This window comes from Colletotrichum siamense (assembly GCF_013390195.1).
Source record: "Colletotrichum siamense strain Cg363 chromosome Unknown KSG_Cg363_contig03, whole genome shotgun sequence".
In the NCBI taxonomy this organism is placed as follows: domain Eukaryota; kingdom Fungi; phylum Ascomycota; class Sordariomycetes; order Glomerellales; family Glomerellaceae; genus Colletotrichum; species Colletotrichum siamense.
This window is the reverse complement of record NW_023501016.1, coordinates 6,160,593-6,187,824: the sequence shown is the minus strand read 5'-3', so window position 1 is coordinate 6,187,824 and position 27,232 is coordinate 6,160,593. Positions and strand designations below refer to the sequence as shown.

The window sequence follows — 27,232 nt, the reverse complement described above, 5'->3', positions numbered from 1 at the left end:
AAAGCGCCCATCCTGTCTCGGCTTCAATTTCCCGTCTTCCAGATCATCTCATGTATTTTCCTTCCGTCTATGAATATCCGTGGAGGAACTAGCTAAAGAATGGGTACTCATTGCCGGACCCTAGGCAGTTGATGTCTTTACATCATGTAACCGTCATTTCGCGCTTTGAGTTTCAGGATTTGAGATTCGTCGTCGTCCTTGTTGGTGACCTACCTAGTAATACAGCGTGGCTCAAGGGCGAGCGTTGCCCAAACCTACTCCTGAGAATTCACAGTGACTGCGTCAAAATAAGAATGACAGCGATATTTCACTGTCATCTTGGTGGAGTGGAGCCGGGAGTGGATGCATCATGCGGGGGAGCTTTGTTGGTGCATGGCAACGCTCGAAAGCGTACAGTGCACACGCACTGCCCTGGGGAATGGATGCAACTTTTGGGAGCTTGGGGCTCCTGAATGCGCCTCGGTGTATCAGGCGCACGGTTGAAATGATCTATCAAACCAGTGTCGGCGAACCGCGAGCCCTTTTCCGGAGACCGTGGAACACTCGTGTGCCAACATTCAATCTAGCAATCTGCGAGTGACATGTCTAGCGAAGGAAACCATTAAAGTCTATAATTATTCGTCCATGTTCAAGTCTATGATGAGACGCCAGAAGGCTATTCCCTACCTCGGTTGTCTCGACTTTGGATGCCAAACCTTACTCGACTAAACGGGATCGAAGTCATCGACCAGGCTCTTAATCTCGTAAAAGCAAGCACTCACAGTACCGCTCGTTATTGAGACCGACGCGATGGTATTTGACCCTAGCACGAATGGAAACGCCTCCCGACATGGTGATGTACAAGATGATCAGCCCGGGGGAAAGTACGGATACCGGCTAGGACATAGCCTTGGAGAGTACCAAATCCCCGACGTCGTCCTCAACTCTCCAAATCAGAAAATCAAAGTCATCACGATTGGAGCCGGGATTAGTGGCATACTCATGTCATACTTGATACAGAAACACGGCGAAAACATTCAACACGTAGTTTATGAGAAGAATGGTGATATCGGAGGAACCTGGCTTGAGGTTCGTCTTCTTGTCACAACTCAACTAGACGACGCTGACGATCTCATAGAACAGATACCCGGGTTGTGCGTGCGATGTACCTTCCCATGCGTACGCCTTTGCTTTCGCCTTGTATCCCGACTGGCCAAAGTACTTAAGTCCATCCGAGGACATCTTCCGCTACCTCGACCGCGTTGTTGAGTGCTTCAGGCTTCGAAAGCAGATGGTGTTCAATTCAACAGTAATAAGCTGCAATTGGAATGAGGACGAGTCTCAGTGGCACATCCGCATCAAGGATTCAGAAACCGGAGAGATTCGAGAAGACGTAGCCAACGTCGTAATCGGCGCCAACGGAATTCTCAACTCATGGAAGTTTCCCGAAGAAGTCGAGGGTCTGCATTCCTTCAAAGGTCGACTGATACATACCGCACGTTGGCCTACCGACTTTGGCGAGGAGCAATGGAAAGGTCGCCGGGTGGCAGTCATTGGGTCTGGAGCGACGAGCATGCAGGTTGTCCCTACCATGCAACCACATGTCGAAAAGATGGACATCTTTGTCAGGACCCCAGTGTGGTTTGCAGAGTTTGCGGATCATAGCGGCGACAACTTTGACTGTAAGCATTACTCCATCTAATGGAACCCTCTCTGCAGCTTGCTAAAGATGTTACCCCAGACACTACATACGAGCGCGAGTCCATGAAGAGCGACACCAAAGCTCTTGTTCACAAAGCCAAGTTCATCGAAGACAAATTGAACACTGCAGCCGGATTACGGGCGTTCATGGTCCACAGTGCCGAGGCACGCATGATTCGCGAGCACTTTACAGACCGCATGCGCAAGTTCATCCATAGAGACGACATCTTTGAGCAATTACTACCCAATTTCGCTGTTGGCTGCCGAAGACTAACGCCTGGTAACCCATACATGCGCGCAGTCCAAAAGGAGAACATTCAGTTGCACAGGGGTGCAGTAACAAAAGTCACCCCATCCACCATCATTGCATCCAATGGTGACGAGGTCGACGTTGACACCATCATCTGCGCTACCGGCTTCGACGTCAGTTTCCGACCGCCTTTCTCAGTCGTCGGACGCAACGGAATTAGCCTACAGGAGAAATGGAAGAAAGTTCCTGAAGGATATCTCAGCGTGGGCGTGCCCGATATACCCAACTACTTCACGGTTGTTGGGCCGTCATTCCCCATCGCCAACGGAAGTGTCATGGGCCCCCTCCAAGCTGTAGGGCGGTACATCCTGAAGGCCATACAGAAGATGCAGCGAGAGAACATTGCATCTATAGTTCCAAAGCAGTCCGTCACAGACCAGTTCAATGAGCATGCGCAGGCCTGGATGGTCGGGACCGCATGGGCGGACTCTGGGTGTCGATCGTGGTACAAGGATAACAACACAGGGCGCGTCAACGCGATCTGGCCTGGTAGCAGCCTGCACTTTTGCGAACTGATCGCAGAGCCGAGGTACGAGGATTTCGAGATCAGGTACTCGAATAAGCACAATATGTGGGAATTCTTGGGCCTAGGCTTCACTAGGAACATGATGGCGGAGAATGGCGATCTGAGCCCTTACATGGCGTTAGATGCTATCGACAGGGCGTTTGTCGGATATGAGCCGGACAAGGATGCCGAGGACGCAAGAGTCAGGAGGATGGTAGAAATGGTTCACGATGGACCAAAGAAGAAAGGTAATGAGGAAGGCGCAACGGAGGAGAGGATGCCATTTTCGAACGGATCAATTTGAGCGATTCATTGTTGAAAGAGTATGGAATGTGTAAACAGACGGGCTGGTATCAGAAAGCAGTCTTGGGCGCCCGGCTTGCTCCTTGGGGATGGAAATGCTGGTCGCTATAACTCTACTACATCGTCTAATGAAATTGAGGAGGAGGAAACCATCTCATACTGAGAAACATCTGCTCTATAGTCAGTAAGTTTGTATGATAAATACGTCGGCATCTGGAAGTTTGACAGACCAAGCGAGCAATCGATATGTGGGTATTTTCTGGCAAAGTCTTTGCTAAGCTTCCAGTTGGAAGGCTGGTCAATTCCGAAGGCTGCTAAGGCATCCGCGACCATCATTTCTGGACCATACGGGGCGCTTCTGCTGGCAAAACCCTCATCAGATGGCCTGAGATGCGTTCTAGTCGATCTAGGAGATTGGGTTTGTCCCATCCTGCAGTCCATTTCAGCTGCGAGAGCTTCTTGGACCAGGGCAAAGCCGGTGTACGTCATGCCGCCGGCCGAATTGACGGGCACTTTCAAGTATATCCATTCACGATTATGCAACATAGAATTGCTGCCATCGGCCCGACCACCGCCGACACGAGGAAGGATGTGGTTGAAAAACACATCGTGAATGTTGACAGATACGCGCTTCCTAGGCAACTCAACGACGGTGTTCAAGACAATGTCCCTGCTCATGGCGTCAAGGTCAAGTTTGGATGAGTACAGGATCATCTGATCGCGGATAGATGGCCAGTTGATGAAGTCGATGACCACTGGGTGGAAGGGCGTGGCGGATTGGAGTGGCGTGGGTCGGAAAGGCACGGGAATTTGCAGTCTGTCTTCGACGGAGTTTGAGATTCGCCAGCGCATGACGGATTCCATGTACTTGGAGAAGTACTGAGGCTCTGGTCGTTAGCAATCAAGAATAGCTGGTGTCAAGGCAGTGAGTGAAGACACGTACAACGCCGTAGATGTATGGTTCCAGGCCTGCAAGAGCGCCTATGACTTCAACAGCAATTGAAGCAAGCTTGCTCACCAAGTGTGCTTGGTTGGCCATGACGAGGGGATGGCCGATCTGATCCTGAGATGTGCTGACTGATTTGGACATGACATGGTTTGCGGCCAGTTTGACTTGGTCGGCGAATAGGCTTGAGTTGTTGATGATAGCTGTCATCTCGTCACCCGAGGGCTGGGGGTGCTGGAAGGACATCATGTCGGAAGGTAGGGACATCATGGTTGGCATCGCATTTGAATCAAACAGTCCGAAAGGGAAACGTAGGTTCGGCGAGGCACAAGGAGAGCCCCAGCTGGGCATGGAAGTGGTCAGGCTTGGCATCATTGTCAGATCCGCCGGCAAGAAAGCGGAAGGTGATTGCAAGATACTGCGGGTATCATGCAATGACTGGGACACGTAGCTGGTGTCTGCATGTTCTGGAGCTGACTGCAGCCCCATAGCGGCTCCTCCCGAGCTCGCATCCGGAGCCCCGAGATTAGACGCAGAAAGATCGGCAACATCGGCCGCGGGGGCAGGACCCAGCCCCCTTGGCGGAACCACGATCGTTGACGAACGCTCTTCTTCACTCCTCTCTAACACAGGAGCTTCTTTCTCGCTAGTTGACTCCAAGGATGACTTGCTTAGCGTTGCGAATATAGGATCATCTACTTTGTGTCTTAGTTGCTGGCTTGCTTTACCTTGAAGCCTGACATGGGAGATCAATATAGGCTCACTCACCAGCGGCTGCCGTGGCAAGGTTTCCAACGCTCAGGAGCTTTTGACGAAGGCGAAATAACGCGTCTTCCACTTGCTGCTTTTCCTCCGCGAGCTTGAGGTGGGCCTTGACCAGTTCATCGTACTTCGTTTGTTCCGTAGCATCTTCATTTGGAGTCTTCAACGCTGCGACCAAAGATTCCATCTGGCGGATGTATGCAGACTGCTTCTCTCTCGCACATTGCTGAGAGATCCTGTTCTGCGTACGCTTTTTCTCGGCCGCTGACTCCGACTTGCCCTGAGAGGCTGCTGCTCGTTTCCGCGAGCGGGGCCCGTCCTGGCCCCTTGAACCGTTGTTGGAATCAGTTTCCATCATGCGACCGCCGCACTCTTGAGAACGTGTCACGATCTGTGCTCAAGATATTGCAGTATTCGAGAGGGACGGTGTAGATATGGCGGTTGAGGTCAATCAACGTCACCGACGCGAGCTGGGGAAGACGAAGTCCTTGCAGGCACAGACCTGCTGGTTTACCACACCCCTAGGCGGGGATTTCGGTCGCTAAGGCTGCAGGCATCTCACCGAATGAACAAGGGTATGTGGCTGGCTGTCTCACCGAGTTCACGTGAAGGCAAGGGACGAAAATGAGCCCGGAAAATGCAGCCGGAAGAGCCATGTCCGTGCCGTCTTCTGTGGTTTGCTTATGCCGCTGCAACCAACCAACAGCAAACCACCTATTGCTAAGGTCTTGATACGCTTTGACATTCCGGACCCTCCTTCAGCCGTCCAAAACAAAACTGATCCTTAACGAATCTGGATGCTTTGCGTTCGCACTGTGAGATCTTCTGCAACCCCCTAATGCACTCCACAAGACAGGGGATGTTTAGCTCCTCTCTTCCCCGCACAAGCCTGAAGCCGCTTGGGGAGGCCTGCATTTGGTAGACCAGGGGCTGGAAAGATGAGAAAAGATGTTTATACTTGCCAACGAGTGTGTTTTGTTTTTGAGATATCCGCATCATAGGTCATCTTCCGGCGCGCTTGTTTGACACACTATTTCCGCACCACGCCATTCACCTGTGACCCTGCTGAACAAGAACGTTTGCCTGGCCGGTATCATGCCTCCGAGCTCTCAAGGCCCGGCCGGCAGCCCAGCGGCTTCGCGGCGCGTGTCAAAACCTTCCGCCCGCAGCCAGCCCCGGGCGTCCATGGCATGCCTTGGATGCCGGCAAAAGAAAACAAAGGTATTTCGACTTCCTTCCTAAGCCATGACAAGACTGACGTAGAGCCAAGTGCGATGTTCAGAATCTAGAGCCAGGAACAGGCTGTACAGCCTGCCGAAATGCGAATATTGAGTGCGTGACTACGCCTAATGGCGACAGAAGAAAGTCAGAGAGCAAAAGTCCCTTCCTTTAACTCCGAAATTGTATGAAGTACGAGTGCTGATATCTGAACTGAGCCTATCTGTAGGCATGGGTCGCGGGAGTACATCGTTGCTCTGCAAGGAAGACTGGAATCTCTCGAAGCACTCATCAGGTGAGGTCTTCACATCGGTCATGTTGTTTACGATCATTAATTACCACATTCAGTAAGAGTGGCATCAAAAATCTCCAAAATACAACTAGGACTCAAGACCCTCAATCGGCTCTATGTTCGCCACCGGATACATTGTCCTTGGATTATCCACATGCCGACCTGATGGACAAGGTCAGTTCGGTGAGAGATCTTAGTGGCGACGAACATTCAGAGTGAGTCTCTGCAATGAATTTCCCATTCAACGGCTGCCCTGTTCTATGTTGCCATGAATGTTCCAATGCCCTTGGCACGTTCACAGCTAAGATATTGCAGCCAGCGTACACCAGTATCACATCACGAAGTTCACGAAGACGGTGATGATGATCGACGTGAGTCTCCATCAGATCTATTCAATACGGATGAGACAGAGAATATAGACCCTCAATTGGGAAACTCGATTGAGTTAGGTTCCCCGGTCCCTCTCGATGCCCATACAGCAGCCAACCCATCTGTGCCTGAGACCATTTCTCAACGACTTCCAGAGCCTAATATTGAGGAAACCACGCAGAACTTGGATGCAGATTCAAGTCTTGGGCAGGTGAGATATTATGGTCCAACCACTCAACTACATATCCAATCTCTCCCGGCAAACAACCTGGGAGACGGCCCCATTCACGCAGATACTGGCCCCATGTCGAGCTTCTCCGTAGACATGGACTCTTTACAACTGAGGGACATGCTGCTCAAGTCCTACTGGAGCTTTTCTTCTCGTTCAGTCCCTGTTGTTGACGAGTCACTTTTCATGGCCCATCGTGCATCCGGACAACGCTCCCAATACTTTTCTCCATTTCTAGAAGCTGCTATGCTAGCATGTGCGACTCGAATCAGAACATCAAGCTCCGTGCGGAAGCTGGGTCGTGCGTATGCCGACCTGGCGAAGAAGGATATTGTCTTTGAGTTAGAGAGACCCACCATCGCCACTTTGCAAGGGTTCCTGCTGCTGAGCGACTTTGAAGCAACGTCTGCCAGAGACAGAATTGGATGGACATACAATGGTGCGTTTGCGTCCTGAGATATTTGATCTGAAGCTAAGAAAGCACCGCAGGCATTGCGTGCCGGCTGATATTCGACCTTGGCCTTCATGAAGATTGCTCTCGACTGATCAGACACGGCATACTCGTTCAGGCAGATGCAGACTTGAGAGTCTCCTTGTTCCTGTCGGCTTTCGTGTATGACAGGCTATGGGCGCTGTACCTTGGTCGCCCCAGCTGCGTGCCGATGAATTGTCTCGAGCAACGACGGCCTCAAGTTGCGCCGGCCAAATCAACAGGCCCACTTGAGCACTGGGTCGCTCTCTGCAAGTACATATCGGAGGTAACAGAGAAGCTCAACGGCTTTGGCCCACCGCTGGACCAGACCAGCGTCGACAGCCTCTTGGACCTTAGTGCTCGTATCTCGGCTGCCCACGACAGATTACCGCCGGGTCTTTCATCGAAGCAAACCTCCGAGCTCTGTGTCACAGCATACGGACTCAACATACAATATCACGGCATTCAAATTGTCCTCCACCGAACGCTTGTCAAAGTCCTCTTACAACACGATTCCAGCAAAGCAGACGGTGTCGACCACGACGACCAGATCAAAAACTTTCGCCGAATACTGTACGATAATGCCGTATGCATCTGCCGGCTTCTTCTGACTTATCGCGAGATGTTCGGTGTTGAGAATTTCATCACCGTCATGTTGGACAACATGTACATTGCGGCAAGCACGCTGGTGTCTCACATACTACAGCCACCTATTTTGGGCGAGCAGGACGGTAGCTATTGCGAGGCCTCTCGGCTGCTTGGCTTTCTCACTGAGACCATGAGAGACCTCCCGAAGTATTATCCCGTTGTTGAAAAGATGCGCCAAACACTTTCCAGGATCACTGAGAACACAATACTGGCCGGTTCCTTCGGATCAATGAACTTGAGCAGTGGAACTCAGAACCTGGACAGTCACAGCATCATGGCCAACACAGTGGCTCAGCCCGTATCCGGTTCATGGGGATCAATGGGGGCGTTAGTACATGATGACTTCCTTCTTGGCCAGGGAAATCTATTGGGTGATGGATTCAGCCCGGACCCAAGGCTCAGCGACAACCTCTGGTTTCCTGATGTGACGACAGGGCTTCTACAATGAGCTTTTGTAGCACCCAAGAGATTGATTGCATGAAACAAGAGAATCTAATCAGCTCCCTAAGAGAAATGATTTAATGTTCTATGTGGCTACCTCTTCGTACCCCAACCTGAAAAGACGACGGTCTAAGGGAGCACAAATGCGCCCAGAAGCAAGTATTCACCGTCTCCAGTGCACTGCCTTCATAACGAAGCCACGGTATGAGGAGCGGTGACCATGGATGCCCTATCTAAGTCTGACTTTACCCGACTGACCATGCTCATCGCATCTGTGGAGACAACGAGAAAGTTGAAACCTTCCATTGCCCGCTTCCTTGCAACCTTCTCATCCAACGCGAGACTTCCAACGACCATACCTCGCTTTTTTGTCGCCCCGACTATCTTCTGCAGGGCTGCCTTGTAGACTGGCTCCTCTCCATCTGCTCCTGAAAGTCCCAGTGAAAGTCGGAGGTCGACAGGGCCAATGAAAACGCCAGAGACACCGTCAATGGAAATGATATCTTCGATATTTTCAACACCCTCGGCAGATTCAATGATGGGCAAAATTGCTATTTTGCCCTCCGATGCCCGTTGAACATACTCTCCCACGCCGCCGCCTGGACCATTAGGGAGACCCCAAGGCGCGCTGCTTGGTCCGAAGCTCCGTCTACCGCGCGGGGGATACAAGGCGTGTTGGGCAATCGCCCTCATCTCCGCCGCATTGTTCACCATTGGCACAATGATACCCGCTGCACCGCTGTCGAGAGCCCACTTGATCCATTCGACTCCCTGTGATGGAACTCTGACGAGTGGGAAGCATGAGCCTCTCGACGAAGCAACAACCCCATGAACCATGGCAGTCATCTGTTCTGGTACGAGAGGGGAGTGCTCCATATCGATGAATGCAAAGTCACATCCTACTTGACTGACAATTTGAGCAACCGTCAACGAAGGTATAGTAAGAGCAACACCTAGAGCAGGCCCGGTCTTTTTGACCACTGCACGTATGAAGTCTTCAGGGCCCGTGCTGTTGCACTGAGCGGTCTGGCGGGGACTTTTGTTGTCCTTCTGTTCATTGTGATACATGTTTGCATAAGAAGAATGCCTTGGTCTTTGAAAAGAATCGATTGAAATGAACATAATCTAAATAATAGCAGATAGGCGAGCGTCGGCGGCGGAGCTGACTCCAGGGCCATGGGTGCACCCGTGTCGGCAAACCATGTCCGGATGAGGTCGGGGTTCACGGGTAAAGGTCGTTCCTACTTCCCGTCTGTTGTGATACGAATAACAACCGAAAATAAGTTCCTGCGCATACATATTCTTGCGCGGCAGATAGCTAGCGTTTGAGAACCTTATTTCGAAAGCCCAGCTTGCCAGCTACAGCCCACACCGTTCTCTCCCCACCCGGAGTTCCCACCATCCTTGACAGTCGTGCGCCTCATGTCCCGTCGGTGTTTGCCTCCATAGCTCCCCGTAGCCGTGGCGCGATGCAAGACTGTGCGGTTGTCCCACATGACAAGATCGCCGTCGTTCTCCCATGACACAGTCAGCATGTACTTTGGCTGAGAAACCCAAGCTAGAAGCTCGTCGAGAAGTGGTTTGCTCTCTTCCATCGTCATCTCGTCGAAATGATGGGCATAGGTTGTGACGTAGAGATTCTTGCGCCCTGAATCCTCATGCAGTTGCACGAGGCGGTGTCGCGACATTGGCATGTCCAGTGGCTCGACATCTTTGAAAATATCGGGAGCTGCCAACTTGCGGTTGTGCATGAGAGAATTATTGGTTATCAAATCATCAATCTTGGCTCGTAGTTGCTCAGGCATATCTTCGTAGGCAGTTCGCGAGTCCAAATACTGCGTCTCTCCCCCTGTGCCCTTGGGTGGCAATTCGACGGCGCGGAGTAAAGAGTACGAGCATCTCTGTGGATTGTACGCCATGTCCGCATGCCACAACAAGTTTCCTTTGTTCGCCCCTAGACGCGCGGGTTCCACGTCAGTCAAGACGTTGCCCTTCTCATCCAGATTGGAGACGTCGAAAATTTGAGGCTGGTGAGGAAATCTCATTGCCCGACCGGCGCGGATGTGCGCCTTGACGTCGTCAAGTTCCCCGAATTGGCGTGAGAATTCGATGTGCTGCTCGTTGTCGAGGTTGGCTTTCCGGAAAACGAGAACTCCATACTTGTGCACTCCGTCAAGAATTTCGGCAACAGAATGCTGTGATACTGGCGCTTCCCACTTCATTCCCTCCACTGAAGCACCGAATGTCGGATGTAAAGGGGTGAAGCTCAAGGCTGGCTGAGACGTTGCTGATGGCATATTGAAGGTAGATGTGAAAATTTCACGTGTGAAAGCAAAGATTTGATTGTGCAGTTGAGCTTCTTTGACCACAATCACATTTGACTAACTCAAGCCTTTGGTTGTCCTCCGATTTATGCTTCATGATGTGGCGTTCAATATCGCCGTTACCCTCTCAAGTCACTCTAGTAACTTTGAGAAGCCACCCCGAGAGTCCAACATCCCAGTCGTTGGTATGAAGGTAGTGTGTGGTTGCCCGGAAAGTCTCAAGTCAATCCCGGTGTATCGCCTAACCCCCTTTTGCTAAGCTTATCACACTAAATCAATGACCGGCTACATTTTCCGGCAGCTTGTGAGCTCACAACAGGCCCACAGCCACATCGTCACTGCGGGCCCTAGTCACTCACACATGAACACTGATCTCTCCCCCAAATGAGGGGAAGCTTGGGTTGTTCACCTTCCTGCTCAGCTTTTGTATCAGAAACCAACCAACGCCTTGTTTCCCCTCTACGACCCCAATCCTTGGCAGCACGACGATTTTCGCAGCCATCATGGGTATCTGCTCAGCCTCTTCTCAAACTCTGCTGCCCTACACCAGAGAGCAAGTTTATGCTTTCGTCACCAACCCACACAACTGGCCGCTCACGTACAAAGGCAGCGGTGGCATCCAACAAGAAGACCTCAAGCTACCATTGACTCTCGGATCACAATGGACAGAGAAAGTTGCCCTTGAGAACAACACTTACTACGCCAAATGGACTTTGATTACCGCCATCGAGCCGTGGAAGTGGTCTTTCCTCCAAGAAAACGGAATCGGGGCTACGGACGAGGCCATCACTGATGGCGTTGATGGGACGACTGTTATCGAGTACATTTTTCAGAAGGCAGAAATGGAAGTGGGAGGCACGAAGAAAGAGGCCTGTATCTTCAAACGCACCCTCAGCATTGATCTTCCCCGCAACGGGACGCTTCCAGAAGACCTTCTTGCTGTTTGTATGAAGACAGCGGGTATCGAGGGGTACCACGACGCCGTGGCACGGGAACTTAAGAAGATTCACGGATGAGCACGAGACAAATAGGACGAGCCAGTTTAAAAACTAGAATCTGCAGCAACTGCCAAGATGTCAGTTTAGAAGGACCTGGAAGTGACAGTGCATATCATTTCTCTCTGTCCTCCCCTGAAACCAATATTCATTGTTGGGAATCATGAATCAGGGCAACGGCGCCCAATCTAGCATGGAGTTGGTCCAGCGTTGACGAATCTAGTGATCCAGGGTTGGTATCTTGTATTACAGAGATGTAGGTAATCAATTTACAATTTGTTGCACTAAATGACACCGCGCGTTCGGCAGACGATGCTACATATTTCATCTGAAAGAAATTCCCCCCAAAGCGCTCGTGAAGTGATTGGGAAGGGGCTATGAAGCTGAAGAAAATGCTCTCGCACAAATTCTCAATGCTTGGAAAAGTTCCCAGCTGTGAAAACAACTCCCGGGTTACTGGGGACGTAATAGACAGCCGTTTTAGCCGCAAGAGTCAACACCAGCGTCAGCAGTATCATGGCCACAGAGATTCCAAAGAGCCCGAAAATCTCCAAAGGGGCGATACCCATTTTGGCCCTCGGACTATCTCGGGTTTCGGCACCTGTCTGGGCATCGTGGTGCGGGACGTACTTGAACTCGTACTTGTACACTCCGTTCAAGCTGTCTTTGTTTTCGACAATATAATCCCAAAACAGGTTACGGAATGTCTGTGCAAGCGGGTTAGATGACACGCTGATTAAGACAACCAACAACGATGGAGGTCGGGGGGACTCACCTTGACTTGCCACCTGTCCCAAGCTGGAATCGATCGTGATAGATACGTGATCACCATCAAAGCCCAGCACTGACCTCTGACAACTGCATCCCAGTACAGTCCTGGTTTGCCTAGTCCAATCTCGTCACACATCTGGTCGCCATTGATGAACCGAGTCCCCGCCTCGAAGAACTCTTTGGGCTCGTGGATTGGAGCGACTCCATCCAGTGCAACAACCAGATTGTTGGCCAATACTCTGGAGTTCTTGCTCGGAGCAAGACAGGCATTCAGTAGTGACTCCATGGACGCAAGAGCTCTCTCTGGCGTCTCCAAGACCCAATGGGGGGTGCCGAGGACGTACCCAACCCATCTCCATAGTGCCATGTAGTCAAGAGCTTCCTGGTGTCGCACATAGATGCCTTGACGAGGCAAAGCAAGCCAAATGAGATTTGTCGAGAAAGCGCAAACAGATTGCATGGAGTCGAGCTCATTGATCGGCACACCAAATTTGTCGACGTCGAAGTAGCCTGGCCGCTGTTCGTTGAGCTTGAGAATGCGGTTTCGAACCGATGCGTGCAACAGACGCACACGGACGGCCGATGCAAAACCGTCACCTCCAGGCTTCACGTCGTTGACTGACTTCGTAACTTGGAGAATGAGCTGAAAGGTCTCGAAAAGACGGTTTTTGGCAACCTTCGCCGAGTGGCCTCCAGTGCGCACCAATGTCTCGGCCGGTCGATAAGAGGCTCCCTGCAAACACGTTGGTTAGAACCACATATCGGAAGATACAGAAGTTGTGCTTACGGTGGTCGCAAGAAGTCCCTGGAAAGCGAAGCCGGCTACAGCAGCGGGAGCATAGCGATAGAACACGTCTTGGCCACGCTGTATCTGTTCCCAGTCAACCCAGTCGGGCACTGAGTTGATCTCATCCCAGAGATTTTGCAATCTCTCGTCCTTGTGTTGATTGTCGCGAAGGAGAGCGTACGTGTCTCGGTCCGGCTGAGGGTTCTCCCCCTTTCCCTTTGCATACCACCCAGCTCGCGGTGGCGGAGGAGGAAACATGCCATCTAAGGCTGCGAGAGCCTCCGAACCAACCTCATCGAACTTGTGCTTCAAGGGGTCGAGCTGCTCCGGGGACATATGAAGCGGCGTTTGCCGAAACTTGTACCCATAAGAGTCAATGAGAGAAGGCTTCTCTTGCCGAAAAAACGAAGCCATGGCGGTGAGATTGAAGAAGACAAATTGGACGAACAAACTTCGGGCGCAAGATTTCGAGGAAAACGTCAATGCAATTAAGTCGAGTATCGGCTTAGTTTAACATGCTTGAATCAGCTGAAAGCATCAAGCTAAATGCGCCGGTGTTGGCATTAGAAAGGCGTACTCTGCAATTGGTGGACGTAGCGGGCCCAGCTCAGTGACAGATCGAACTACATGGGTGTCGCTCAGGATGACAAGGAAATATCTGACTGTCCTCGTATCTCGCTTGTGTCAAGCCAATCACAAGCAGCCACTTATAACCACTAAATGCCAGGGTCGCATACCGGTATGTTTCACTGCATGTACGGCTTTCAAGGCAAAATCATGTTGATTAACACGTGAGGCTTATCAGATAATTCTTGTTTTCCGGGGATAGCCGCTGAGTTCTGGAGGGGTCCAGTGGGGACCGGACACCCGGGGCCCTTCACCACGGCTCTGGTGCGAGTTTCCGGGGTGTGTTCGGCATGAGAAGACATAGACCAAATTAGGTGACGAGATGATTCTTCGTTCTCCCTCAACTGCAACGTCTGCCGTCATCGTTTCAGTGGTCCTCAGGCTCGTCTGATACTACCTAGCATATCCATCCAATTTCTCGCATCATGAGACTTAGTTTTCCCGGCGTGGCTGTTGTCACTGGCGCAGGATCAGGTAAACCCACACCCAGTCATGTAGTCTTGTGTTAAGCTAAAAGCCATTTAAGGGATTGGCCAAGCAACGGCGAGACTCTTTGCCAAAGAAGGGTGCAGACGCATTGCTATCGGCGACATCAAAAAACATCCAATCGAGGAGTTAAAAGCCGAAATTGAAGAGAAGTACTCTTCCACAAAAGTAGTAGCTTTTGAGCTTGGTCAGTTTACTTCACGGTGATAAGGCTTCTGGGGGAAAAGGCTCATGTGTGCAGATATTGGATCAGAGGAATCGGTGAATTCCATGATGCTAGCAGCATCCCGCCAGCTTGGGCGCATAGACTATGCTTGCAATGCCGCAGGAATTTTATTTCCTGGTCCGACGGATGAAGTATCGGTTGCTTCTTTTGACCTCCAGCAGCGCGTGAATCTGAGGGGAACGTGGCTCTGCCAAAGAGCCCAGATCAAGCAGATGCTTCAGCAAGACCATATCAAAGCAGAGGATAGTAACTTCCCGGCTAGAGGGTCAGTCGCCAACGTCGCTTCTATGTGCGCCTTGATGGCCTATGACCATCTTCCCGCTTACACAGCTAGTAAGCACGCTATCCTGGGATTCACGAGGTCCGATGGCCTTCGCTATGCAAAGCATGGCATTCGGGTCAACGCCATCTGTCCTGGTGTTATTAGAACATCCATTCTTAGTGATGTCCCTGATAAAGATGTGGGTCTTGATGTCCAGGGGATGGTGAGTGGCATGGCGGCCGGAAGACTTGGAACTCCCGAGGAGGTTGCGGAGTGTCTCGTTTGGGTCACAAGCGGCAGAGCAAGCTTCGTGACTGCTAGCACTATCGCTCCGAATGGAGGTAGGTTGCATGAGATAAACCAAACGGCTTTTGACGTAATAAAAACTGATGGATATCCAGGTATGATTGGCGCTTGATGTTCCATTTCGGTAATTATTAGATGTCGAATGAAGTAGTTTCTGGGGTGGTATGGACCTTGGGGTAGGTAGATGAGCATAGGTGAATCTACGGGTTGAGAAACCTCTTTTGGAAATCGTGCCTTATCTCCATAGCGTCTTTGAGTCTTGTCCAACGTGTTCACAATGCACATGTCAAGCCCTTCCTGGGTTATTGAAGAGAACGCCATTAATTGTACGTAAACTCAAAGTCATTTGACTTCGATCTGTGTCAAGTCCTTATCAGTAGTCTTCGTATCCTTCTTCTGGCGCCTCGAAGTACCACGTCGTATCTTTCCCCGGACCCTCCTTGGTCGAAAACCCATTTCCAAGGTACTGAAACCGGTTCTCCGAGTGATAGGTGTACTCCCAGTCTTCATAGCGCACATTACTCATCATATGGAACCAGTGAATGCGGCTTCCTGGGTGCAATGCGACTATTCTGCCATCCACGGTGCCTCTCTTGAACCAGCTGCGACACGGAGTGGCCCATGCCGTCCTCTTCATGAACTCAATGATGTGCTCATTGAAATCATCCACCGCCTTCGCAGAAGGCGATACAGCCTTGATGTTCTGGGACTGAACCTTCTTCATCATGTTGATGATGTATTTTGTTGCATGTTCGATTATCGGGAGAACCGAGCCGTGACCCACGGGTGCATTGGGACCAAGAAAGACTACCAATATTAGCCCTCTGTCTCATCTGACTAAACCGCCAATGGAAACGAATGGCTCACTAAAGTAGTTTGGGAATCCAGGGACAGCAACGGAGAGATAAGCCTCAGGGACATCTTTCCACTTCTCATCGATGGTTTCGCCATCTCTGCCAATCAGTTTGAAGCGCGGACAGAAGGAAAGATCAAATCCAGTCGCGCAGATCAAAGCGTCAACTGGTATTATCTCGCCGTTTGTCAGCTGAATACCATTGGAGACAATTTTCTCAATATCTTTCGTCACGACACGAACGTTGTCCTTCGTGAGAGCTTCGAGATACCCGTTTCCAGGCGTGGGACGACGGCACCCGACCGCAAAATTCTTGGGCATGAGGTAGTTGAGAATGTCTTCGTTCTTGAGCTTGACTCTCATCTCATTGCTAGAATATTCTCTGGCTTCCTTCTGATCGGCGCTGTCTGCAATGACCTGAAGGTTTATGAGAATTGCGCCGAGTGAAGATTCAGATTGCTTACAAAACGAAACCTAGAGTTCAGTTCTCCCTCAATCTCCTTACGGTACTTCATGTAGGCGTCCGGGCTTTCTTTGAAGCTGGTCTTTTGCTCTTCCGTAACTAGAGTTGAAATCTCAGCAGTCTGAAAAAACACAGTTTAAATAAAACTTTGACATTGCTCACAAGAGAAGTTCGCCCCGCCTGGGCCGGCATGGCTTTGGGCAAACCCTGCTGTGATCCATGTAGGAGACCGAATGAATGTGACCAATGATTTCACAACTTCACAGAAAGAAATGTTAGAATGCGAGTCGACCGTTCGTTTAAAAATCAGCATCCCGGGCTTACGAGGTTGCAGCGTTGCTACAATTTGGATACCTGAAGATCCAGTACCCAGGACGGCCACCGTCTTCTCTGCAACTTGGTATTCCGGGTCCAAGGTTGCACTGTGAAAGAGATCGCCCTTGAAAGAATGAAGGCCCGGTACGTCGGGCCACTTCCAATTGCTACAATTGTTAGCAAGTATCATCTTTCCGTTCGAATAGAAGGCTCACTTCAACACTCCAGTGCCGTTGATTAGGACATGGCCCCAATCATGAACCGTGTTTCCCGTACTAAGGTCTAGACACTCCACGTTCCAGACTCCAGATGCCTCATCCCAACTGGCAGAAGTCAGCTTGTGGCTGAGTTTTATGTACTTATAGAGCTCGTATTTCTGTGCGATGCCCCTGAAGTACTCCAGGATCTCATCCCATTCAGAGTAGCTGGAGAATATGAGCAATTGTGGTAGTTGAGGCTAAGAGTCTTCAATTTCTTACTACTGAGTCCAGTCTGGGTTGGGCTCCCATGTGAATTGGTAATTGTGAGAAGGGATATCGCATGCGCACCCGGGATATCTGACATGTCTCAGCAGTTGTCAAGTCTGTCAGACTTGGTCAATCACCTGTTCTCAAACCAGGTCCCTCCAACATCTGAGTTCTTCTCATAGATCGTCAACTCGAAGTTTTCCATATGAAAGTCCATGTGCCGTGCCAGGTTCAGGCCACTGGCTCCAGCACCAACCATCAACACACGGAGTTTTCGCGCAGTCCCCAGAGGGGACTCTGTCACAACGTAGTCGCTGGCAGCGGTACGAGCTGCGGCTCTCCCATTCGCGTCCATGTTGAGATATTAGGGTTCGTGAGTGAACGGACAGATTTGATAATGTTAGCTATGTTGAGTTTCGCCGGAAGTAATGAAATGGGGGCCACTAAGTATCACCACAACAACGAAGTGCGATTTTTGCCAAAGTTGAACTCGCTTGAAATCACTTTCAACAAAGAGACGCACAAAAGTTCGCGTTGATACAAGTATTGATGTAACTTTGCGGCAATAACCTTTGCTCAGCGCCGTTCGCGCGACAGCAAATAGCGGATGCTGCAAGAGGCCAGTGCTCAATTGCACTTGTCAATGAATCTTCCGCTGACGTCGGCTACTGATGCTGTGCCTCCATTCCAACCACAGGATCCAATAGAATGATTGCTTGTATAATGGCGGATATACTTTGCCGGTGCTGCACAGAAGGCAGTATGGTATGACGTATTGACCCCTCATGTGTCATCTGGTCAACATGATTGGCATCGGAGAAACCAAAGACTCATATCCGACGTCCTTTCAGTACATGGCACAGCAGGAAATATGTGATGAACTGCTTCGTCTAGATATTGCAGGGGTCGTGATCCGTTGAGCATGAATGACTTTTAGAATCCGCACAGTCACTCTCGACTTTTGCCTCGTCTCAATATTCTTCAGCATTCTTCAGAATTCTTCACCGTTCTTCAACATGTCTCACCCTGGACGACTTGAGGGTAAGGTGGCCATTGTGACCGGGGGTGGGGCCGGATTTGGAGTCGGCATTGTCAACAAGTTCACTTTTGAGGGAGCCAAAGTACTCATCTTTGATATCAACGAAGATGATGCTAAGAAGACCGCAGCTCTGCAGCCTGAAGGCTCTGCAGTGGCTATGAGAGGTGATGTCTCCATGGAAGCGGATTGGAAAGCTGCCTTGAGCCTTGCGGTGGACACCTTTGGCAAGTTAGACATCATCGTCAACAACGCTGGGGTTGTTTACAACGCGTGTTCAAGCATCGAGACGACCGAGGCCGACTACGATCGAGTCATGAGGGTCAACCTCAAGTCCCTCTACTGGAGTTCCAATGTGGTCATTCCACACTTCTTGGCTGAGAAGAAGGGTGGAATATTTATCAATATCTCTAGCATGGCGTCAGTCCGACCTCGACCAACACTTGTGTGGTACGGGGCCAGTAAGGGAGGTCTTACCAACGCAACCAAAGGCCTAGCGATTGAGTGGGCGAAGCACAATATCCGCTTCAATGTTATTCATCCCGTCGCAGGGGAGACCTCCATGTAAGTCGGGAGATATTCTGATTTCTACCTCAAGCTGATTTGTTCACTAGGGTCCCATTCTTTCTTGGCGGACATGATTCTCAGGAGGGCGGAGACAGATTTATCAACACCATTCCTCTCGGGCGGTTCGCTCAACCTACAGACATTGGGAACGCGGTTGCATTCCTAGCCAGTGATGAAGCATCCATGATCACAGGGGCATCTCTAGACGTCGATGGTGGCAGAGGAATTTAGCAGTCGGAGACCGCGGAAGCCCCGCAAAGTCTGATTTGGACCAAATCAGGCAGCTCTCTTAGCATCCAGTTCAGTTCTAGTGCTTATCCTCAGTTCACCAATACCCCCGTCGATAATGAGGCGGTGTGTAGCATATATCAAGTGTCCATTGATATGTCCAATTCAGCCCGAAAGAAGCCCGCGCCAAGGTTTCTGTGTATCACCGTCTCAGCACGGGTGTAAGCAATGACCGATGTGATGTTGCACAGCACGGCCGGAAACCCGTTTCCGGTCAGAAGTCCTCCTTTCCCCGCGACACATCATGGGACTTTGGTAATGCCCTGCAGCTGTACAGCTGGCCTCAGTCATATAATTCATGATCGCCATCTTGAAGCAAAGGGCCTGGTCGCTTCTAGTCTGCCAGCCACGCCATCATTCTGTCACTTGTGATCTCTGTCAAATCCGACTAGTTAAAGCCATGGGTGATCTGGAGTCTAGCCAGTCTCAGTATCAACATCTCGGCGTCCCTGATCCAGAATGGACTGCTGTAAGAAACCCGAATATTGATTCTTTGGAAGGGGTCTGACGTGTACAAAGTTCTACGAGAAGAATGCTGCGAGAGTGCCCCATCTAGTGGGCTCACCGCAGCATCTCCGGGATGTCATGGCAGAGCTCAAAGTTTACGCTACAGCAATGGCTCCGCAGTTCACGGGATTGACAACCAAAGACATTCAAGTGAAGGTCTCGGACGGGTTTGACATACCTTGCCGGATCTATACGCCAGTCGGGGCACAGAATCCCGCCCCAGGCCTTTTGTAGTAAGTTCGCCCAGTACGTAGGAAAGAAACTTCGTTGTAAATCTCACCTGGCTACCAGCATACATGGCGGAGGTTGGACGCTCGGTGATCTCGAGGGTGAAGATATCGCTTGCAAAGCAATTTGCGAGTACACCAAAGTTGTCGTCGTATCTATGGACTACCGGCTGTAAGCACCAAATACTCACGCTCAGACAACTTGAGAAGAAACAGGTATACTAACCAGTCCCCAGGGCTCCCGAGAACCCATTCCCAAGAGGCTTGGAAGATTGCTGGGATATTTTGCTTTGGGTAAGAGCCACTTACTTCGAGACATGTATGAGAGATGAGTTGACAAGAAGTTTCGCCCAGACTCTGGAGAATTCTTCGACACTGGGTATAGATCCAAACTGTGTCATGGTCAGCGGTTCCAGCTCCGGAGGAAACTCGGTAAGTTTTCCGGGGACTTTTAGTTGAGACAAATTAATCTGAATGAACATAGACTGCCGTCATCGCCCATAGGGCTCGAGATAAAGGAGTTGCATTGAAGGGTCAAATTCTGAGGATCCCTGCAACTTGCCACATCGATTGTTATCCACCTGAGCTCAAGCTTCGCAGCATGGAAGAGCTTAAAGATGCACCCCTCCTCTCGAAGCGCTCTATGGAGACATTCTATGGATACTACAGCCCGCCAGATCCATCCAGTCCAGAGGTGTCCCCTCTTCTCAACCAGAACTTCAAGGATTTGGCACCGGCCTATCTTCAAGTCGCGGGCATGGATCCGCTGAGGGATGAGGGATTGGCCTACGCCGCTAAACTCAAAGATGCAGGGTAAGATGAGTTCCAAACGAACCTGTTCATAACTGACTTCGCCAGTGTGCCGACAAAGGTTGACATCTACCCCGGCTTGCCCCATGCATTTGGCTACTTCCCAGAGTTGTCGGCAACACCCAAGTTTTCTATCGATGTCATCACGGCCATAGTTCAATTGATCGGGGGAAACCTGTGAGCTTGCTTTGTACCTAAAAGATCGCTAGTGCATTTGGCGGGCTGGCTACGCCCCCAGCAACATTCAATGGGCAGCTTGTCACAAAAAAGCTCCAGCGACCATGCTTTTTGCACTGATCAGCTAGCTCTTCGAGGTCCCACAACTCTCCCAGTGGTGTCCCCCATAGAGCCAGAGCATTGTCATGGATTCCTAACCGTTCGTCAGAGAAGTGGTTCCGGCATCAGAAGGTAGAGGTTGTGCTCACTGTATGGGCCTTCCGCTGGCCACGCCTCGAAAGCCATGTTGTCGCCCACCAAAGCAGAGAAGTGATGATCCCACAACCACTTGATGCTCTCGGCAGTACCTTCGACTCCTACATAGTTGTGGTTCGTCTTGCATCCTGCCACCCTTTCATCTGAGGTAGATTCGTTGTACCACCTGATCCACCCAGTTCGGACCATGAGATCCGCCGACTCTGAGCTTCAAGCCCTCTTCCTCCGCAATCTCTTCCAGGTCTAAGTGACTAATACAGTGCTTGCTGGCCGCACTGTACTCGATACCTCTTTTCTCAGCCCATGCAACATAGTCAAGAAGCACACCCCTGCCGACAACACCGCCTCGTTTCGACCATTCTGCATGTCAAAATGAGCTTCATGAAAGGTGAGATCATTGTGTGGCGAAGATTTTCATACCTTGAATGCCGTTGCGTAGATTGGGTCTTTCCCCGCTGATCTCATCATGAGTCAAGCCGTTGTAGTACTTCCCCGAGTCCTGATGGGCCCAATGTCCTACCGACGTTTAATGGGTATGAGATCAATGTACTTATGTCCTTACTTACGGAGTCCGTCCCACTGGCTGCTTGTCTGCGTATTGATGCAAATTTCGTCATCGTGTCCCACCAGGGCAGGCTTCAGATCCAAGAAACGGTGCTTGATCTTGGTCCGATTGTGACCTGGGTCCTCAATCCGTTCCAGGGGCCAGCTTGCAAATCCTTAAGTTAGCTACTGCTGGCTTTAAACAGAATGAGGACCATCTTACTCACTTCAGTGAAACTGAAACACCGGTCTGAATCTCTTTCCTGGCCTCGAGTGTGTTGGATGGGGTTAGAAGGTTAAGAGTCCCAACTTGATCAGCTTTGTCATCCTTGTCCCACAGGCCCCAGGCGCAGCCGTGAGGCATGCCATCGACGGGAGGGATATTTTCGTAGGTGGGGAGCGAATGGCTAGACATGTTCATAGTTTCAAGGTAGTTTGAACTACATGAATCTCGTCCCATCATCTGAAAAATGAAGCAACACCTCTCTTATGTATTTGACTCTTGATCTTGTTACAAAGGTCTTTACGGCCCGCGACGGGCCTCCGCGTCAACACGGGCTGATACATGCATGGTGTTCGTTGTTGATGGGCAACACAACCAGATTGATATCACTATTGCACCGAGGAGTCTTTTTCCGACGATAGCCGAATTGCCAGGCACTGTTTCTCGGATACAGCATTTTTTGAGGCTGTACAACAACGATCGGCTGAGTCTTCCGGGCGGCACGTTGAAATCCGGATAATGAGGCGACGCACGAAACAGGGGACAAATGACTCAATGTCTACTAATTACTGCTCAATACTGACCTATTAGCGGCTATGTAATTTTTGAGATGATGTGAGCGTGTCATTGTCTATTCTACGCTGTGATAGACGCCTCTTTCTAATCTCAATCTCATTGCACCCGTGGTATGGAAACCACCCCGGGCCCTACCGGGAAAAGTTCAGAACATAGCAAGCGCATTCGATGGACTACCGACCGAACCTTTGAGGTGTTAGCTATTGCTTCAATCTGATATTTTTCAGCAGGTGCTTGCCTTTGATGTTATTCGGCGTGCTCGCAAAGAAGAAGGCGTACTGCTTGCGTTGCTGGCAAACTTCGGCCAACCTCTCCAAGTCCCAAAGTTCCCCAATGGGTACACCCCATTTTGGCAAGAGATTGACGTGATGATTCCACTCTTTGTTTTGTGGCCGAACCTCGAATGCAGGGGAGTCCGATGCCACAACACTGAAGTAGTTGTCGTGAAGGAAGTCGGCAACATCAGGGTGTTGATCGACACCCACAAAGGTATGACTATAGGCTGGAACCTCGGTCAACTTGACTCTTTCGTCTTGAGTCATCTTGTTGTATGTGTCGATCCAACCAGTACGAATGATCAGGATGTCACCGTACTCAAACTGGGTTCCTTGGGCCATAGCGCAAGCTTTGAGGTCTTTGGCAGAAATCGGATGGCGAGAGTTCACATCGTACGACTCCTTAGCATAGGTCCAGTAATCAAGAAGGACACCTCTTCCGACTGCATAGGTCTTAGTGATCTTTCAAGTGACAGGCTCTAGGGCTGGAAACATACCAATGCCCTGGGCGGCCCAGGCCTGTACTCCGCATTTGGTGGTCTTCTCGATCTGCTCAGGTGCCGTCTTGGAAACAGGGTTTCAGCACAGCTATGTGTATCAGTTTCTAGAAAGATCACTCACGTTGTTGTAAAATACCCAACCTCCTTCATGGGATACACTGACCTGTCCGGTCATTACTGTCAGTTGATGCAGTCTTTGCTTTAGCTTTGGATGGACCATTATCTAACATGTCGAAATCCATCCCACTTCTGAGTGTTAGCAAAATGTTTCCAATCTTTAAGATTGCGCTTACTTGAGAGCCGCTTTGTGAGTTCATTTTCAGAATTTCATCGTTGCCTGCCGGTCCGAGAGGCTTGATCTGATGCATCAATGGCTCTCGGCCAAACATGGGTGGAAACGGCAATTCAGCAGACCAACTATGTGCAATTAGGTAACTGACCTTATTTCAATTGTCAGAGCTTACTTCAAGCCAATGGTAATACCATCCTTGATCAGACTTGCTGCTGCCGCCCTGCGCTTTGGGGTGAGCAGGTTTAATCGGCCCAACTATGCAGTGTCAACCTTAGCCAGGCGCCCTTTAATATTTATAGATGGTGGAAGTATTGACCTCATCATTCTCGCCCCAGAACCAGGCCGAGTCTTGAGGCGTCCCTGGAACGTGTGGGAGCTGAGATCTTGCTGGCAAGCTATCCGACTCCGGGTCGAATTTCATGATTTCGACGTGTCCGATGTCGGGAAACAAATCGTTAAGAACGGCCAAGGAATGGGTAAGAGATGGAATGATAAGACATGTTTAAAAAGGTCTACTATTCGACCAGGCTGAAGGTGCCGGAAAAGACTTCCGCTCTCTTTGATGGGTCCTTGAGCTTACTGTTGCTAAGTACACAACGACAATGCCCCAGTTGGCTCCCGGAGCATTCAGCTATCTAATTCAAATTCAACTAGCAAGTCAGACAATTATGTCAAATGCTAGTTTTCTGGACAATATTAGCTTTCTGTAGCTCCTCTATCAACGAATCCAAATGAACCGGCTTTCGATACCGCGTTCATAAGCCTCGCCGTCCATAATGCCATGCACGTAGCTATAGCCCACAAAGTCGTACTCGAGGTCATTGTCAACTGATTTGCTTGAGCCTCGCGGTCTCACTGTGAATGGTACGCTGCCTCCGTTGAACACCCAGACTTCGTCGCCAGCTTGTGTTTCAAGATGCCCCCGTCCGATAAGCCCAGACTTTGTTGTAAAGTACACTGAGTTCTTGACCGTCATCAAGATTTGTTCTTGAATCCATTCCTCCCCTGTTCTGTTGCGTAGATATTCCATAGCCTGGTGGGCGTCTGCTGCGGATGCGCGCTGGACAGGGTCCCCGACAGCATCTCTAACAAGATCGTTTGTGATGAGCCTCCCAAAGGCTTCTTCGTCGGGTCCCGTACTCTTCCATCTTTGCAAGGTTTCAGCCAGCAACTCGTATGATGCGTGTTTCCCAATGAGCATCAATCCAGGTTCGACTCTCTCAATTGTGTCGACGAAAACGCCCGTGAGACCTAAGATGCCTTTTTGGTGCTGGAATTCCATGCGACGACCACCATCCGCACGAAAATGCGTTGAATCGTATGTGTGATGCCAGTATTCTATCTCGTGTATAGGCACTCCCACCAAGTCGATCGCCCACCTGGCCAAATTCGGAGTCGCCCTGACAGGCTTTAGACGGGGGTTTCCGACAAGCGGCCGAAGGCTCTGCTCGTCAGTAATGAGGTCAAGCGTTAGGTTCTCGTAAACCTCAGCTACTGGGATGTCATAATCGCAGCTTTCGACTCTTGGAAGCGTTCCAGATGGAAACAGTCCGAGCAGAGCATAGACCTTGTCTCGAGGGTCGTGGGCTTGCCGTCCCCGCCATTGCTGCATAGCTGACGACGGCTTGCAGTCATATTTACAGCCATTCAACCATACTAGAACCGCAATAAGACCGGCTATTGGGCCCTCGGCAAATCCATACTCACAAACTCTGAACACGTCTTGCGACATCTCAGTCGTGTAAGTCTTCGTTGCTTGAATCAACGTGCTCCAAGGAATTGACTGCGGTCCCCAAAGTAAGACGGCTTCTTTCGGGAGAACTGCCTCTTGAACCGTCCATATACGAGAAAACCAAGAACCTTGGCCGGCCATCAAGTGCACCAATGCCGATATCGGCCCCTTGAATGCCGCCTCGGAAGCCATGCACTGAGGGGCGGGGGTATCAGTAGTGCCACCCTCCGCCATGTACCTGAGAAATTCGAATAGTGATTCCACATGAGCCGGATCCATTTCCTGAGGAATTTCGCCCGCCCAAAGCAGACCTTGACGGCATCGAGAATAGATTTGCCGCATGAGGGGGACGATGGTGGACTTTTCCGCGCTGTCTTTCTGGTTGATGCAAATTTGGTCGGCCCAAACGGTCCTCGTTTTGTGTGGCAGTCGAAGGTGAGACAGAGCTGCATGGAGATTCTTCGTCGTGTTGAAAGCCTCACCTGAGACCTCAATCTGGATCTCATTGTCGGAATCCTGGCTTCCCCAGACGTACGAGATGGCTTCGTAGTCTGGTGGATCGGACAATGCTGCAACACGGAGCTGACATCGAATAGGAGGCCTTTTGTAGGGATCATGAGGGGCAGGCAAGATGTCAAGGAGACGAAATTGGCCTTCTCGGACAGGAGTGTTGGTGAAAATCGTTTCTTGAGAGCTCATGGCTTCTGTTGCCGGACTGGATTGATGCTTAACAGTTATACAAGGTGCCGCGAATGAATTTCAATTCATTAGTCCCTGCGACACTGCGTGAGAAGGATTCTCCAGATAAGACACATTGCAGAAAGTTTCTCAACATCGAGGAACAAAACAACGCGTTTGAAGAGGAGCGGGCCGATGGGGTCACAGAGGGCATGGGCTCGCGTTGAAGTGCCGAATCCCGGAACAACACACCAAACAGAATGATGATTTACCTTTAGGGCGAACATAGCAAGCATGCATTCTGACTCGCAAATTGCTGCCTGTTCATCAGCCTCCCAGCGACAGTCTTTGATTGGATGCAAATGATCCGCAATGCACCAAAGTTCCAAAAGCGGTGGACGTCCTCTTGGTCTGCACTCTATGTAGCTACAAGTCGCAGTTCTGCTAAAAGCGTGGTGATAAAGAGGCCCGGAAGGTGAGGTCCTGAACTTAGCCCGATTTTCAATCAGACATGCATAGCTAGTGATCTAAAAGTTCCATGGGAAATCTTCTTGGTAATGTACGGGGAATGCAGATGCAATCTTGTGAAGATGAAAACCAACGTCGGATCATCACAGCGATATGAACCGGCTGAGGTAAGCGCAAAAAAAATAGAAACTAGAAGATAAAACCACGTTTCTGAGATTCAGCCAAGCTGTTACTTAGCCGTTCAAACAAAATACTACCTGACATCGATAGGGGGGGACTCGCAAGGCGTCCAATAGTCGTCCTAAGCTTTACTTCATACGTCGTCTAGCCGGTGTTGTCGAACTTAAGTTAAATTTGTGATTTGTGCGAAAGTCAGTTGATAAAATGGCTTGTCAGCACGGAATGCTCTTTTGAATGCTTAACTGAATCTCGACAGGGGGAATTAAAGGACGATCAGCATGATGAGCCGGACTTCCTGGCGACATAGGTATTTGATCGCAGTGGAACCGCCATTGCAAGAGTCATTCTCGACCTACGAGGTCTTACATCCGGCTATTATGCGTGTCTGTTTGGTGAACGATGTCGTAGACCGGCACCTCCGCTTCAACTTCCGCTCAGAGGCGCTGACTGACCTGAACATGAGTAAAAGTTTCGACAGCAACAAAAATGAAGCAAAATGCTGCCCAAGCCAAACGCTCTTTTTTTCAAACCGCATCTGCGATATACTGCAACAAGGATTTCAGCCTACTTAAGAAAGGAAATTTAGAATTATTATAAACTAACTATAACGTACGTATAGCATCTTTATAAATAAAACAGCTTAATTCCTTCTAAATTAAAGTTTAATATAAAGGGTCTTTTAAAAAGTAAATCTTAATATATTAGAATATTATTAATCTAAATAAGTAAATTAAAAATAAGTTATTTTATATTTTCTATTAAGTATAAAGCTACTTTAGATACTTAAAAGTATTATAATATACTTCTTTAAGTTTAAAAAAGCTTAAAAATCTTAATTTTA

General features: G+C 50.1%; 13 protein-coding genes across 13 annotated transcripts; 6 read left to right on the top strand and 7 right to left on the bottom strand.

Annotated features, from left to right (window-relative positions):
- Positions 1-789: 789 nt before the first annotated feature.
- On the top strand, positions 790-2,799 carry moxY-8 (FAD-binding monooxygenase moxY; the record flags this gene model as incomplete). Its single annotated transcript, XM_036637491.1, has 3 exons — positions 790-1,068; positions 1,118-1,661; positions 1,721-2,799. The coding sequence occupies 3 exons, from the start codon at positions 790-792 to the stop codon at positions 2,797-2,799; spliced, it is 1,902 nt and encodes a 633-aa protein (XP_036498401.1).
- A 124-nt stretch (positions 2,800-2,923) lies between these two features.
- On the bottom strand, positions 2,924-4,861 carry CGCS363_v005641 (uncharacterized protein; the record flags this gene model as incomplete). Its single annotated transcript, XM_036637490.1, has 4 exons — positions 2,924-2,973; positions 3,029-3,677; positions 3,742-4,439; positions 4,513-4,861. 4 exons carry the CDS (start codon positions 4,859-4,861, stop codon positions 2,924-2,926), a joined length of 1,746 nt encoding a protein of 581 aa, XP_036498402.1.
- Positions 4,862-5,601: 740 nt separating this feature from the next.
- nit-4-5 (Nitrogen assimilation transcription factor nit-4) lies at positions 5,602-8,182 on the top strand (the record flags this gene model as incomplete). Its single annotated transcript, XM_036637489.1, has 6 exons — positions 5,602-5,727; positions 5,777-5,871; positions 5,954-6,019; positions 6,073-6,231; positions 6,332-7,053; positions 7,104-8,182. 6 exons carry the CDS (start codon positions 5,602-5,604, stop codon positions 8,180-8,182), a joined length of 2,247 nt encoding a protein of 748 aa, XP_036498403.1.
- Positions 8,183-9,509: 1,327 nt separating this feature from the next.
- tfdA-3 (Alpha-ketoglutarate-dependent 2,4-dichlorophenoxyacetate dioxygenase) lies at positions 9,510-10,472 on the bottom strand (the record flags this gene model as incomplete). Its single annotated transcript, XM_036637488.1, has 1 exon — positions 9,510-10,472. One exon carries the CDS (start codon positions 10,470-10,472, stop codon positions 9,510-9,512), a length of 963 nt encoding a protein of 320 aa, XP_036498469.1.
- A 530-nt stretch (positions 10,473-11,002) lies between these two features.
- CGCS363_v005638 (uncharacterized protein) lies at positions 11,003-11,515 on the top strand (the record flags this gene model as incomplete). Its single annotated transcript, XM_036637487.1, has 1 exon — positions 11,003-11,515. The coding sequence occupies one exon, from the start codon at positions 11,003-11,005 to the stop codon at positions 11,513-11,515; it is 513 nt and encodes a 170-aa protein (XP_036498468.1).
- A 389-nt stretch (positions 11,516-11,904) lies between these two features.
- On the bottom strand, positions 11,905-13,466 carry CGCS363_v005637 (uncharacterized protein; the record flags this gene model as incomplete). Its single annotated transcript, XM_036637486.1, has 3 exons — positions 11,905-12,201; positions 12,270-12,998; positions 13,053-13,466. 3 exons carry the CDS (start codon positions 13,464-13,466, stop codon positions 11,905-11,907), a joined length of 1,440 nt encoding a protein of 479 aa, XP_036498475.1.
- A 972-nt stretch (positions 13,467-14,438) lies between these two features.
- Positions 14,439-15,071, top strand: linB-1 (2,5-dichloro-2,5-cyclohexadiene-1,4-diol dehydrogenase; the record flags this gene model as incomplete). Its single annotated transcript, XM_036637485.1, has 1 exon — positions 14,439-15,071. The coding sequence occupies one exon, from the start codon at positions 14,439-14,441 to the stop codon at positions 15,069-15,071; it is 633 nt and encodes a 210-aa protein (XP_036498474.1).
- A 261-nt stretch (positions 15,072-15,332) lies between these two features.
- On the bottom strand, positions 15,333-17,412 carry moxY-7 (FAD-binding monooxygenase moxY; the record flags this gene model as incomplete). Its single annotated transcript, XM_036637484.1, has 8 exons — positions 15,333-15,766; positions 15,827-16,229; positions 16,277-16,374; positions 16,438-16,533; positions 16,600-16,757; positions 16,806-17,015; positions 17,070-17,147; positions 17,195-17,412. The coding sequence occupies 8 exons, from the start codon at positions 17,410-17,412 to the stop codon at positions 15,333-15,335; spliced, it is 1,695 nt and encodes a 564-aa protein (XP_036498477.1).
- A 661-nt stretch (positions 17,413-18,073) lies between these two features.
- Positions 18,074-18,891, top strand: CGCS363_v005634 (4-formylbenzenesulfonate dehydrogenase TsaC1/TsaC2; the record flags this gene model as incomplete). Its single annotated transcript, XM_036637483.1, has 2 exons — positions 18,074-18,657; positions 18,708-18,891. 2 exons carry the CDS (start codon positions 18,074-18,076, stop codon positions 18,889-18,891), a joined length of 768 nt encoding a protein of 255 aa, XP_036498476.1.
- A 457-nt stretch (positions 18,892-19,348) lies between these two features.
- Positions 19,349-20,673, top strand: Est1-1 (Versiconal hemiacetal acetate esterase; the record flags this gene model as incomplete). The annotated part of the gene is made up of 7 exons (XM_036637482.1): positions 19,349-19,417; positions 19,468-19,688; positions 19,747-19,854; positions 19,919-19,976; positions 20,037-20,114; positions 20,167-20,495; positions 20,541-20,673. 7 exons carry the CDS (start codon positions 19,349-19,351, stop codon positions 20,671-20,673), a joined length of 996 nt encoding a protein of 331 aa, XP_036498471.1.
- A 390-nt stretch (positions 20,674-21,063) lies between these two features.
- Positions 21,064-21,882, bottom strand: CGCS363_v005632 (uncharacterized protein; the record flags this gene model as incomplete). The annotated part of the gene is made up of 4 exons (XM_036637481.1): positions 21,064-21,284; positions 21,345-21,440; positions 21,491-21,633; positions 21,695-21,882. The coding sequence occupies 4 exons, from the start codon at positions 21,880-21,882 to the stop codon at positions 21,064-21,066; spliced, it is 648 nt and encodes a 215-aa protein (XP_036498470.1).
- A 584-nt stretch (positions 21,883-22,466) lies between these two features.
- Positions 22,467-23,754, bottom strand: CGCS363_v005631 (uncharacterized protein; the record flags this gene model as incomplete). Its single annotated transcript, XM_036637480.1, has 7 exons — positions 22,467-22,984; positions 23,039-23,105; positions 23,163-23,204; positions 23,270-23,287; positions 23,335-23,458; positions 23,506-23,588; positions 23,650-23,754. 7 exons carry the CDS (start codon positions 23,752-23,754, stop codon positions 22,467-22,469), a joined length of 957 nt encoding a protein of 318 aa, XP_036498473.1.
- Positions 23,755-24,051: 297 nt separating this feature from the next.
- CGCS363_v005630 (Heterokaryon incompatibility protein 6, OR allele) lies at positions 24,052-25,764 on the bottom strand (the record flags this gene model as incomplete). The annotated part of the gene is made up of 1 exon (XM_036637479.1): positions 24,052-25,764. The coding sequence occupies one exon, from the start codon at positions 25,762-25,764 to the stop codon at positions 24,052-24,054; it is 1,713 nt and encodes a 570-aa protein (XP_036498472.1).
- Positions 25,765-27,232: the final 1,468 nt, after the last annotated feature.